The 12,786-nt window shown below is 36.8% G+C and overlaps 5 protein-coding genes across 6 annotated transcripts in view; 2 read left to right on the top strand and 3 right to left on the bottom strand.

Moving 5' to 3' along the window:
- Positions 1-176: 176 nt before the first annotated feature.
- Positions 177-2,948, bottom strand: LOC100637505 (probable citrate synthase 2, mitochondrial). Its single transcript, XM_019995654.1, has 8 exons — positions 2,848-2,948; positions 2,743-2,796; positions 2,559-2,690; positions 2,396-2,503; positions 2,248-2,337; positions 1,909-2,097; positions 858-1,184; positions 177-317 (listed from the first exon to the last, which is right to left on the bottom strand). The coding sequence occupies exons 1-8, from the start codon at positions 2,878-2,880 to the stop codon at positions 192-194; spliced, it is 1,059 nt and encodes a 352-aa protein (XP_019851213.1). The 5' UTR covers positions 2,881-2,948; the 3' UTR covers positions 177-191.
- On the top strand, positions 2,936-3,619 carry LOC100635146 (transcription initiation factor IIA subunit 2-like). The gene is made up of 2 exons (XM_003386042.3): positions 2,936-3,164; positions 3,364-3,619. Exons 1-2 carry the CDS (start codon positions 2,968-2,970, stop codon positions 3,512-3,514), a joined length of 348 nt encoding a protein of 115 aa, XP_003386090.1. The 5' UTR covers positions 2,936-2,967; the 3' UTR covers positions 3,515-3,619.
- On the bottom strand, positions 3,583-7,019 carry LOC100637377 (serine-enriched protein-like). Of its 2 annotated transcripts, XM_003386059.3 has the most exons (3): positions 6,896-7,019; positions 6,086-6,287; positions 3,583-4,999 (listed from the first exon to the last, which is right to left on the bottom strand). In XM_003386059.3, exons 1-3 carry the CDS (start codon positions 6,960-6,962, stop codon positions 3,835-3,837), a joined length of 1,434 nt encoding a protein of 477 aa, XP_003386107.1. In that variant the 5' UTR covers positions 6,963-7,019; the 3' UTR covers positions 3,583-3,834. The 2 variants fall into 2 exon arrangements, with proteins under 2 accessions (XP_003386107.1, XP_019851210.1); XM_019995651.1 differs by lacking the exon at positions 6,896-7,019 and having other exon boundaries at positions 6,086-6,465.
- Positions 6,990-8,523, top strand: LOC109581504 (uncharacterized). The gene is made up of 6 exons (XM_019995656.1): positions 6,990-7,082; positions 7,136-7,260; positions 7,312-7,401; positions 7,485-7,522; positions 7,977-8,018; positions 8,222-8,523. Coding segments are annotated over exons 1-6 (480 nt in total). The 5' UTR covers positions 6,990-7,081; the 3' UTR covers positions 8,406-8,523.
- LOC100637251 (ATP-dependent RNA helicase DDX1-like) overlaps positions 8,474-12,786 on the bottom strand; it is a 9,748-nt gene continuing 5,435 nt past the window's right edge. Inside the window, exons 20-27 of the mRNA XM_019995650.1 lie at positions 12,292-12,351; positions 11,734-11,785; positions 11,274-11,417; positions 11,074-11,165; positions 10,905-10,977; positions 10,137-10,252; positions 9,698-9,793; positions 8,474-8,825 (exon numbers count right to left, since the gene is read on the bottom strand). Of these exons, the coding sequence (XP_019851209.1) occupies positions 8,592-8,825; positions 9,698-9,793; positions 10,137-10,252; positions 10,905-10,977; positions 11,074-11,165; positions 11,274-11,417; positions 11,734-11,785; positions 12,292-12,351 (867 nt within the window). The 3' untranslated portion in view covers positions 8,474-8,591. The remainder of the gene's footprint in view (positions 8,826-9,697; positions 9,794-10,136; positions 10,253-10,904; positions 10,978-11,073; positions 11,166-11,273; positions 11,418-11,733; positions 11,786-12,291; positions 12,352-12,786) is intronic.

The raw sequence follows: 12,786 nt of genomic DNA, 5'->3' as shown, positions 1-12,786 counted from the left end.
AAAGTGAGAGAGAAAGTGAGAGAGAAAGAGAGAGAGAAAGAGAGAGAGAAAGAGAGAGGGAAAGAGAGAGAGAGGGGAGGGGTGGGAAGAGAGAAAGGAGGAAAAGGGGGGGAGGGAGTGGGAAAAGAGAAAGGAGGAAAAGGTAAAAATGAAAATGAAACGATTCATTATGTCAACAAAGAAGATAAGAATTAAAAGGTCAGTAGAGCTCTCACTTGTCCACTCTTCAGCGTCTTCCATAGAAACTCAACCAGCTGCTCCTTTGTAGCATTCTCGCCAATCTCCTTCACAACATTAGTGAGCCAAACCAACACTTCCTGCAATGAAGGACATAACACATTAGGAGGGCCCACAATGTCATAATGACCTCATTGAATCACAATATAAAATATACATGTACATAAAGAAGGACAGGGGATTGTATGATTTGCACTATAAACCTTATACATGTACATATAGAAGGACAGGGGGTTGTATGATTTGGATCATGAACCTTATATTGAATAAAGGAAATGTAGTGAGAGGAGATCATGGACTGATAGTGGGCAGGTCAGACCAAAACAGAATGATAATTATGTGACCAGTAATAGGGAGATTATCCCCACAGTCTGAGCAAATGGCTTCTGTTTTAATCATTTCTGAACTGTAAACTACTGATGGCAAAATACATTACCATCAACTAATAATCAATATCATAAAAATTTCTTTTTTATTAGTAAGCGCACAATAGTTCCAAAAAAGACAAAACCAAAATTTGATTATTAAGGAATAAAAAGTGCAACTAGTAGCACATAAAGTGTCCATAGTTAGCCACTTGACAACTAGAGGCACTAATGACTAAGTAAGATCATTCTAACCTGATTTGCCAGCCCATGAAGAGGCCCAGCCAGTCCATTCATCCCGCCAGCAAAAGAGAGATAAGGATCAGAGAGGGCACTCCCTATGAGATGGGTCGTGTGTGCAGAAACATTACCGCCCTCATGATCGCTGTGTATAGTTAGGTAGAGACGGAGTAGCTCAATGAACTGGGGGTCGTCATAGCCGAGCATGGCAGAGAAGTTAGCTCCCCAGTCGAGGTTAGGATCAACAGCGACAATCTTACCGTCTTTGTAAATGTTCCGGTAAATGAGTGCAGCTAGACTGGGGAGCTTAGCAATGAGGTCCATGCAGTCCTCATAGGTAGCCTAGCAAAGTACAGATAAATAAAGAAGTTGTATATATCATTATACATGTACATGTCTTAAAAGATGCAAAATATACTGGAGTAATATTACAGTGATAACTCATTCTCAAATTTGGCTATCTTATCTCTTCCTTTGACTATAACTCTTATTTTATTTGTACTGATCACATTCTATCAGGGTTTCCCCACAAGATTTGGGCACATTGGATTTTTTATGAATTTTTAAAGTTGCTCAATAATCAGGACAAACACCCTGTGCTATAGTACAGAGACTTAGGCCAAATTTTCCCAAAAATGACTAGGAGAAAATTCTCCATTTTTATATTTTTTTTCTGATGCATATACATGTTTATATGTTGTGTAGTAAGTTTGAGCTGGTTCTAATCAAATTTGGATTTTTTAGGAATTTTAAAAGTTACTCAAAACTTGAGTAAAGTCCCTGCATGTGCTACAGTACAGGGACTTTAAATAACAGCATGCTTTATGGGAAACCCTGCATGTCATTCATGTACATGTAAATGGTCATATGTCCCACAATGAAAAAGAAACATTGTTATGAACATGCTTAGACTATACATGTACATCTACTTCTATTGTGAATGATCTATAGCTTCAATAGCTCAATAAATCTTCACTACATAAAGTGTATAATTACAATTAGAATTACAATCACACAAGAAAAGTTTTGATGATAGAGAGAGAGAGAGAGAGAAAGTTTTCCTAACCTCCCAGTACTTGGATTTGTGGATCCCCTCAGAGTAAGCTTTAGCAAAGTGACTGTCAGACTGCATTGCGGTGATAGCTGAACTGAACTGACTCATGGGGTGGAGTGAGCTAGGGAAATTGTTAACCAGCTGGACCACATGATGAGGCAGATCAGCTCTACTGGCCCACTCTCTACTCACGGCTTGGACCTACGTTGTACATAATAAATCAATACATTAATTTAAAAACCATCAATTATTATTTATTAAGAGTAAATAGTGTTATTATTTAAGACATTCCCACAATAAAAAATAAAAAAATATTCAAACAGAATTATGATTAAAAAAACATGTATTTACCTGTTCTTTAGTTGGGACCTCTCCGGTGAGCATTAAATAGAATATACCTTCAGGAAGTGGCTCTGCTCCTCCTTCAGCCTTTGGCAATAGCTAAACATGTACATGTACGCATACATGTATAATGTCATGTGATAATCATGTGACTCACCTCTTGGCACTCTGGAATGCTATAGCCCCTGAAACGGATTCCTTCCTCAGGATCAAGTAGAGAGGTTTCTGTTACTAGTCCTTTAATCCCTCTCATACCACCGTACATCTAATAATAATAATAAAACAACAACAACAATAATAATATTTGTGACCACACCCACCATGTCAACAGTTACTTCCCCAACAGGAGTATTGCCATACTGAGCCCGGAACTCTTTGACCTCTTTCTGTTTCTCTGGAATAATGGCGGCCAGCCTCTCCTTTATCTCATCCTTATGATGCATATATCTGACCTAAAGTGAGGAACACTTATTGTAATTAATGTAAAGTATTTTGACACCTCACATTGTTTAAAGATGGCATCCACTTTTGGCTGGCGGGGAGACACTGACGTGAGAACTACATAAAAGGGAAAAGGAATAAAAACTACAGAGGGAAGCATTTGATTACTGTAAGCAAAGAAAAGCCGGCCTTAAGCGCCATGTTTTTTGATTGGAAACGACGAAAGCCTAGCAGCGCTGACCACGCCTATGCCACGCCTCAATTTGCCAGACCACGCCCATAAACAAAATGAGCTACGAGTTGTACAGGCACACAACTCTTGGGGTTTGCTTACAAGATGCACTGGACGAGATGATCGGGACACAGCAGATCAACCCACAGCTGGCTCTCAGGGTACTCAAGCAATTCGACAAGAGCGTCGGTAAGGCTCTCTCCTCTCGCGTGAGGACCAGATACAATTTCAAAGGAAAACTCAAAACATACAGGTGGTTAAAAAATCAATGATAATAATTTTTAGTAAACTATTGTATATACTATCTAAGTGTATCTTTCTTTACATTTATGTCACTTCCACCTGCCTTCAGGGCAACGATTTCTATTTCAGTATTTGTCTTTTTGTGTTTGTACTATTACATTGTAAATTTAAAATTGAAATTAAATTCCCTCCCTCTTCCTTCTAAATAGATACTGTGACAATGTATGGACATGTCTAGTACAAGACGTCGAACTCAAGGAAACACAGGCAGCTGATGTGGTCCAAGTGAACAAGGTCAAGATAGTCGCCTGTGATGCCAACAATAGCTCTAGTGCTGCCTCCAAAGCAGCAAAAAGCTGAAAAAAACTCCTTGATCATAATGCCCACATCAATATTATTATAGACCCTTTCCAAATAAATAATTATTGTTTTGTTTTACATCAAAGAGACCAATGGTCAAATGAATTGGGAAACTCGTACACATACACACAAATACACAAGAATCACTTGTTAGTCCAATGTCAATGCTAACACAATAACACACACAATGTTCACAACATCAAACATTAATAAGTATTATGTTATAAATAATAATAATAATAATAACAATAGTGCTTGGTGACCTATTTAGGATATAATGGTGGACTGTCATTTTTAATCTGGATTGTACGTACACAGTGTCACACTTCGACTGAGGTGCTGCTAAGTGTGATGAAACTCTCTGATCTCGTAGACGGTTTCCTAGCCATTTTACCAGGGCCCCCACATCCCGAGGGAGGATCGGGCGAAATATGAAGGAACCCACTATGAGACGCACTCCTGTCTATAACGGGACTCTGAGGAGTGACTGTACCACAGGCTGATGAGAGACTCGATCCAGTTGAGCTGTAACTCAATTCTGAGGCCTGAGAGTCGGCCCGTACATCAAAGACACGGCTTGGATGAAGATCAGGTCTAGCATCATTACTCAGTGGTACCGATCCTCCTCTTAGGTAGCCTTCCTCTATACCATCATCCTCGTCGCTCAGTTTAAGTGAATTACCAGACGAGTTGACTCTCCTTATGTGAGCAGGGGAGCCATCCAGACTAGGAATAGCACTAGCGGTCTTGCAGTGCTTCAATTGGAGCGGGTTAAACTGGACCGAGCTTGGGTCAGCTTGGTAAGCGAGAGCTGTGACGATCACGGAATCGTCAACTATTTGGGCCGGCTTGATCTTCTTCATTAAGTGAGTGGCTGCTATCTTGTGAAATGCTATTTTGCTTGCAAACGGCTCAAAGGCCGTCTTCAGGTCAAGCTCTGGATGGTCTTCAATGTAGCGGAGGCACCAGCGAAAAGCAGACTCAAACTTGGTCTGTTCGGAGGCAAGGAGCTCATCTCGTCCAAGAATAATCCTCACCACATGTTGAGGGAGGGTCGCAAAGGACCCGAGATTGAGTACCACCTCTGCATGGTTGTCGACAAACTCTAACATTTTCTGGACTAGTATCTTTGTGCTCTTGTACTGTATGTACTTCTCGGCGGACGAGAGCAAGGCACACACAGTGTCGGTGTTGATGGCACGATCAAGGAATTGGACACAAGCCATTTTGAGTTCATCCAGTCCGTAATGATCAGCAGCATTCATTAGTCCTAGTAGTGTTCTTGATTGAAGCATCACTGCTCCTGTGTGTATATATTCCATTAGCTGCTTGAATACTTCAGGCTCAAAATCAAGTACAGTTACTGTCGGTTGTCCACGGAAATCAGTTTTATCTACATACCCATCAGAGCTAGGCCTGTATAAGGCTTTCTTTTTTGGCTTTTTCGGTTGAAAGGCATCGCCATAGAGCAATCTATAAAAGACCCTGTGGAAACAAAAGAGAGAAAAAGTGTATGTGAGGCGAGAGAGAGGTGATAATATAGTTATGTTAATTATGTTTAAATGCATTCATGTTTAGCTAGTTGTATTGGTATGTATCTAGAGATTGTGATAGTGCATTCATTATGATGTCACACAAACTGTCATGGAAATGAATAACCGAAGCTATGAGACAGCAAATGGGATAGTGACATCACGACACAAGTCAGGATTAAATCACAATGAGGAAAGGAAATTATCTTCTCTTATAATCAAAAACACTTTATAGTGTACACGTACATGGCATATGGCTCATACAGAAAATACTATAGAGCCTGACCACATAAAACTTACCCTACACTCACTGATAGTTGTTTCTGGGATCGCTCTTACATGTATACATGTACATGCATGTCTTTCACACATGTAGCACGAGTGTGAAGACACACACACAGCCAGTCAGAGAATAAACATACACTTCAAGGGATGAGAGGAATCAGTGTTATGTTTATCAAAGATCATTATGTAAATTGCAGTGCAACAGATGGGCAGTAACTACCAATCACTCAAAGCAACTACACAGACGGAAGCATGGGCTTTATTTACAAAGGTGTACGTGTCATGCATGTCACTGAAATATGCTTTCATATGATTTTATACATGAAACACACACACATTGCAAGATAAACACAGAGAAAGACATGTACTTATAAACTATAAACATTGAAGAGAAAATAGACTATAACAAAACAAGACAGGACTATTGCCGATTATAGAGTATACTACTCCCTAATGCTCCCTAGAGGGTAGAGACATCCGATAGAAACATACTCAAAACATCAAAACAGTTATATAAAGATGTACTGTAAAAAGTCCAGTAGCCATACATGTACGTCATGCAGAAATAACTTGGAAGATTAGTATTTGGATAATAAACCACACACTCCCTGAATCAACCAATTTCTAGCAGACAATACAAACTTTTAGATTGGATATTACTATACAATACAAGACATTATCAGCAATGGACAAAGAAATCATTATTAGTACAAGGCCGGAGGCATAGACATAATGAAGAGAGACTGATACTGACCTGCTTCTGGCAGCTAATATGGCTCTTACTCCACAGACTGGTTGTCTGTCTTCACCGACTAGAAACGTCACGTCACAGAGCTCAGGCAGACCAGCAAGGAAACTCAAATCGTGCGCTAGTCCAGCACGATTATCAAACGAAAAAGTCGGCTCTTTCTCTTCTTCTGATTCCACAGAGACCTCAGGTATCTCGATTTGTCCATCTAAACAAAGAGAGGGAAATGACCTTGCGTTAGAGGTCTGGTGACATTGTGAAAAGAAGTGAGAATGACGCTCTAGGGTCAAGTTGTTCTTTGCTGCAACAGCATGGATACCAGACCCATCTATCTCAGAATCACTGAGACTCAGTCTTCTGCTATACATGTGAAAATGGTTGTACTATACAAGATGAACTCCTGTTCTGTTCAGGTGTTAAAAAGGTAGACAGACAGGGACACTACAGCGCTACTTAACAGCTCTTCTTCCAATAATTCTCGACTGGGAAAGAAGGCAGGAGTCAGGGGGATTCTTATGTCTTTGAAAAAGGAAACCGAAGATAGCGTGTGTGGACTAGTAGCATGTACTTTTAAACGGATTACGGTGAGAGGCGTTTTTGTTTTCTTTTCGAGTCTACCCTACGTCACTAGCTGCCTTATCCATCTAGACAGTCATTTCTGGCTGGCTGAGGTAGTCTTCAGAACCAACAATTTGTATATTTGTACTTTATAGTACAGCCTTAGATCATCAACATAATAGGATATTTAGCAGCCGTAGAAAAACTTCAAAAATCGCGGGCGATTTGTGGAATAAAACCAAAACATAGTTGGCTTACCTCTTAGGTTTAGAGCTATTGAAGTGGGTCGATACTCCTTTCTTTTGTTGATCACTCTCTGCTCCATCCTTCTCCCAGAGTAGTCAATGAATAAAAAAGATGTAACCAAATCTTTGCGCCTGCCGCCTCTGCAGATCTAGTTGCCACACCTACTCTACCACACCCATAAAACTACATCTTCTATTGAGTAAGTCATTGTATTTGTGTAATTATTTATTATTTTTATACTAATTATTGTAGTGGAACATTATCATAAAGTGAGCAGTCAGTTAATAGAGAAATCACAGCTACCAAATGAGCTTAGGATAGGCCCTACATCAGGCAGGTCTAACCTCCTAGTTGAGAAAGCATTCTCAATTTTAAACGTGCGCATACCTTTATAATGTATAATTCGAATTGGGTATGATTATGTATAGGAGCATCCTTCAGAGGGTCTAATTATTTCGTCATGTGGTACATATGTGACCCAGGCAGTGGGCGTAATAGAACAGTTGAAGAAACAAAATGTGAGTGAAGTGACCCCCCTCTCTCTCTCTTCCTCTCTCCTCAGGAAGTGAGGTTAATATAATATTTTCATGAACTTTCATAGGACATCCTGCAAGCCTCATTTGAGCTCTACTATGTAAGGTAAGAGAGAGAGAGAACTTCAAAGAAGTGACAAAGCTTAAACAAGGGGTGACGATGAGTGTGTGTCCTGTTGTAATAAATATTATAATTTTTGGAAAGAGCAGCAGCAGCAGCAGGTGGTCACCTTTAGAATTAACGACGTCCCACATAAACAAACAGTCTGATCGTGCATTATCAAAACATTAATGGATACACTTTTTGAAAGAAAGCTTCCCTGCATATGTTTATAATAATAATAATAATAATAATAATAATAATAATAATAATAATAATAATAATAATAATAATAATAATAATGGAGATCATGTTATTCCATTATTATGTTAAAAACGATGACAATCCTAATGCTCGGAATTTGCAAAATTAATTGTAAGAAACTGGAATCATACGCTAAGCGCATTTGCTGTAATATAGATGACCACAGTAGCAGGTACAATTATTATTTGTTTTTTAGAGTTGAAGACATTTGGGCTCCTGACCAACCAGGACTTGACATGTAAGTCCTTTAAGATGCAGCAAGTTTACAGTCAACATAAAAGGATAAACTCTGACCTTTTAGCACAGATAATGCTATGCAAAATTGGCCAAATTTGAATAAGAAACCTCCTTTTAATTTTTGATTTAAGCCATCTGCTGTTTGAAAATTTTAATGCAAATTTTTTTGTACTTAGTATGTTTAATAGGCATTCTTTTTTATAGTTTAAAAGTGAAGCGTAGAATACCTGCTCTACAAGCTAGGCTGCTCTGTGATCAAGAGAAACAAGTTAAAGCATCAACAATACAGCCTGTTTCAATGTCAGCATCACCGCCAACAGGGGGATCAACCAATAAGAGTAACAGCAGCAGGAAAAAGAGAAAGGACAAATCAAAGGACAATAAATAAAGAATGCTTTTTTATTTATTTAATCATCAAGAGATTATCTTTGCACGACTGTACCTTTAAATATTTTAGTGCCATCAATTGTGAATTCCAATAATTAAAAACCAGTATTAATCATCAATATTACCAGTATCAACTATTAACATTACCAGTGTCCATTGTCCATATTACCAGTGCCCATTGTCCATATTACCAGTGTCCCTTGAGTGATGTAATGAAGGTGTGCTGTGCGGTTGTTTCTAGTTTAGATAGCTCCAGTACTGAAGGGGCTAGCAGCTCAGTGTGGTTATCATACAACACTCCGCCTTCTTTCCTCTTCTCCCCGTAAGTCACTTTACCATCATACTCATTGGTGGGAACCTCAAACGTAGAACTCACTGTGGGTATCGAGACTCCAAGGTGATCTTCAATGTCAGACAAATACTACAAAAAAATCATTATTATTATTATTATTATTATTATTATTATTATTATTATTATTATAAATAATTATATTCATAACATATTAGATCATGAGCTGTGACGTCAGAAACACTCAAAATTAGAATTACTGCTAGCTTAGGAAATTATGCTTCTTTCTCATAATACAATATGGTAATGATGATGAATGAGATTATCAAAGTCATAATGCATTTGGGAATTTAAATTAAATTCTACAAATTTGCAAGCATAATGAATCTATGTATAAACAAATAATAATAATATTAATCTTATTTAGTAATAATAATAATAATAATAATAATAATAATAATAATAATAATAATAATAATAATAATAATAATTCCACTGCCATTTCTATCTTCTGGGCTTTCGGTCACCATCTCGGAACCCGGTTTGGTCTCCCTCCCTCTGAACCCACTCTCCATCTTTTTCAAAGACTGTCTGTGACTCTGTGGCGATCCAATGCCCAGATGTGGTTGGGTAGATCTTCCATCTTGTCTCCTGAAGTGGATGGTCAACTGTAGGACTTTTTGTTTTTATTTTGTTGTGTTTTGTTTTTGGTTTTTTTTCCTGTTTTTTGTTTTGTCCCTGATTTTCTTTTCTCTATGGGCTTTCCCTTTTTGTCTCTCTTGTCTTCTACATTGTGTCTAATTTTGTTGTCATAATAATAATAATAATAATAATAATAATAATAATAATAATTATAACAACAACAACAATAATAATAATGACAATAATGATAACAAGATCGGGTAGGATAAGTTAGTAGAGTAGAGGAAGAGAAGAAGAAAAGGAAGGTAAAGAAAAGGAACAGAAAGGAGAAATAATTGTGCATAATATACATGTACATGTACCTGTTTCTCATCATACCAGATGGCACATCCGCCATTTTCAACCAACTGCACATTGTTACATTTCTTCCCTTTACTTGGGCAGGAGTGATACCACACCTACACACACATAATTTTAATAAAATATTAAATAGTACTGTAATAAACAAAAGGTATTTTATGGCAGATAATTAATTTGTCTTTATAGCGAAAAAAAATCCAACTTCCTGTGCTCCATTGATAATAGAATGCAAAAAGTTACTATGCAACTTTTGCAAACAATGCTTCTTTAATAGAACACACACAACTTGATACATTTTCATTATAATAATAAATTTAATAATCCGCCAAATGGTACCTTTGTCAACCATAGTCACAAGTTATACATTATTATTACGTACATTATTACTTACATTGCTTATACACAGTACATGTACATGTATGTTATGCTTTGTACACGTACCTTTTCTTTTTGTGTGGACACAAGTGATATAGCCAGTCCCATTCTGTCGGCACGTCCAACTCTACCGATCCTGTGAACATAATTCTGTTTATCATCTGGTAATGTAACATTAACAACTGCATTGAAACAGAGAGAGAGGGAGAAAGAGGAGAATGAAATAATAAGCATGTGACTATAGCAAATCACTGTTGCTATAGATTAATAAATAATACCCTAAATTTGATTTTGAACCAACCTTAAAATTTTCAATACATTGTACATAATATAAGAACATCTATACATCGCAGAAAATGTAATAAATTCTCTCTTAGCCATTTTTGATCTGTAGGGTCTTAGGCCTGATTTTGGAGCAACTTTAAAATTTATTAAAAATCCAATTTTGATTGGAATCAACTCAAACTTGTTACACAACATAATAAGATGTATATTTATTAGAAATAAATTATAAAAATGAAGAGTTCCCTCCTAATATTAACATTGCTATTGCAATAATCATAATTCCAATTACTATTATAGCATCATTACTACCGTATACGTTCAAATTTTCGAGGGTTCAAAATTTCGTGTTTTCAATGAAATTTGCTCAAAAGTTAATATTCGTGTGAGCTAATTTTCGTGTTCTGGCCATAGTCTACATACAATAGAATGGCATTAGATGTGGTTTAAATTTCGTGGATTTAAGGTGAGCACGAAAATAACGAAATTTAATACACCTCGAAAATTAAGACGCATACGGTATATTAAGTGTAACAATGGCTCATGCCTTACCAAAAGGTATTCCAGTGATATCAATTCCTCTTGCAGCAACATCAGTGCATATGAGAAACCTAACCTCACCAGTCTGCAATAATTAAGGAATACGTAACACATAAAAAATAAAAGAAAATGACACATAACATTCAAAAAGAAAAGGAACAAGCAAGATCAGGTTTAATACCTTAAAAGAATTCAAATTATTTTTTCTCTCCTGAGGACGCCTATCACCATGAAGGCAGACACAAGAATACTCATTGACCATTTTACCAGATCCTAATTTTATAATTAAAAAAGAGCTTAAAGACATTAATGATTAGTAATTATTAAAAATAACAATAAAAATTAATTTACTAAAATTAACACTGATGTGATTAGCAGTACCTCCTAAATGCAGAAGATATCTCTCAATATTATCGCAATCGAGTTTCGTCCGACAGAATATAATAGCTTGATCCATTTTGTGTGCATTGATTGCCTTCACCAGGTAATCGGCTTTAAGTATCTTCACAGCCTCAGACAATGCCTCTACAATACACCAGAAACAACAATAAAAGTAGCTAATAAATGCAAAGGAGATGTTGATAACAAGCTAGACTAATCTTTCAATGAAATTGATCACGTCTAAACAAGACAAGGTCAAATCAAAAATGCTCGGAATGGCTTAGCTGATAAACAACAGCATGTAATAGGGTCAGGAGAGCTGACATGTGATTAGCTGTAGACAAAAACTATGCATGCACATGCATATTATTTGAACATACAAAGTAACAAATTATTTACAAGCAAATCTAAATGGAGCATGGAAAGTTTTGTTTTTCATTAAGGATGGGGTGCCTTTTACCTTGGGACTTCATTCCAGGACCAGTTCTATCATTAAAGTGTATGCCATCAGTCTGTAGAAGGGAGAATGGAATTTATTAATAAAAGGTATCAATTTAAAAAATTTAAATCTTTTTAGAAATCCAGATTTTATCAAAATCAGCCAAAATTTTCTACTTATGAGAAAAATTATAAAAATGAAAAATTTTCTTTCCTTTTCATTTTTGATAAATATTTTTCAGCAACTTCAAAAATATGTAAAAAATTAAACTTAAAAGGAATTAGCTTAAACTTTTTACACAACATCAAGTACATGTATAATGCATCAGAAAAAAAATTATAAAATGGAGAAATCTCTTCTAGTCAGTTTTAACAAAATTTGATGAAAGACCCTGTAATATAGTACAGGGTCTTTGGCCCAATTTTTGAGGAACTTCAGAATCTACTGACAATGTCAGGATCCTGTGGGAAACAAAGTACAAGTGAACCACAGATAATGAGAGCTGGGGTGTGCTTAGATAACACATTAATGAATTTTTATTCCATCCCTCCCTGCCAGTTCCTGTTATTATTGCTTTACCTGAAAAGTCTTTATCAGTTTATGCCAGCTACTATCAGCCAGTGGATCAACATGGCAGACCTGGTGGTGGGTGGAGAAAAATGCAATTTATTGACACAAAAACGAGACAGCTTGCAAGTACAGACTCAACCTTAACATAAACCATCACAAATAGTTGCAAAATAAAGTGCTACTGTGTCTAAGGACTCAATTAGCATTGTGCCCACTGTGTGTATGTGTGTCTTATGCATATGATTCTGTGATAAATTGCGTGTGTGGATTTAATGGATGTGTGTGCTAGTAGGAGCTAATGAAACCAGTAGACAAAAGCTCATGAAATTACAGCCTCATTTGTAGACACACACAAATACATGTACATGTGGATATATATGTGTGAGTACATGTACATATGCTAGCATACTGTATGCATAACATATCATATTATTGCTTTCATAATGTCATTGATAGTCATTCTGTCATAAACAACTATTGATAATTTCACACAGACTCAAGGCC

Source organism: Amphimedon queenslandica, unplaced genomic scaffold, assembly GCF_000090795.2.
Source record: "Amphimedon queenslandica unplaced genomic scaffold, v1.1 AMPQUscaffold_13436, whole genome shotgun sequence".
In the NCBI taxonomy this organism is placed as follows: Eukaryota; Metazoa; Porifera; class Demospongiae; order Haplosclerida; family Niphatidae; genus Amphimedon; species Amphimedon queenslandica.
The sequence above is the reverse complement of the archived record's forward strand: the minus strand, read 5'-3'. Positions and strand labels throughout refer to the sequence as shown.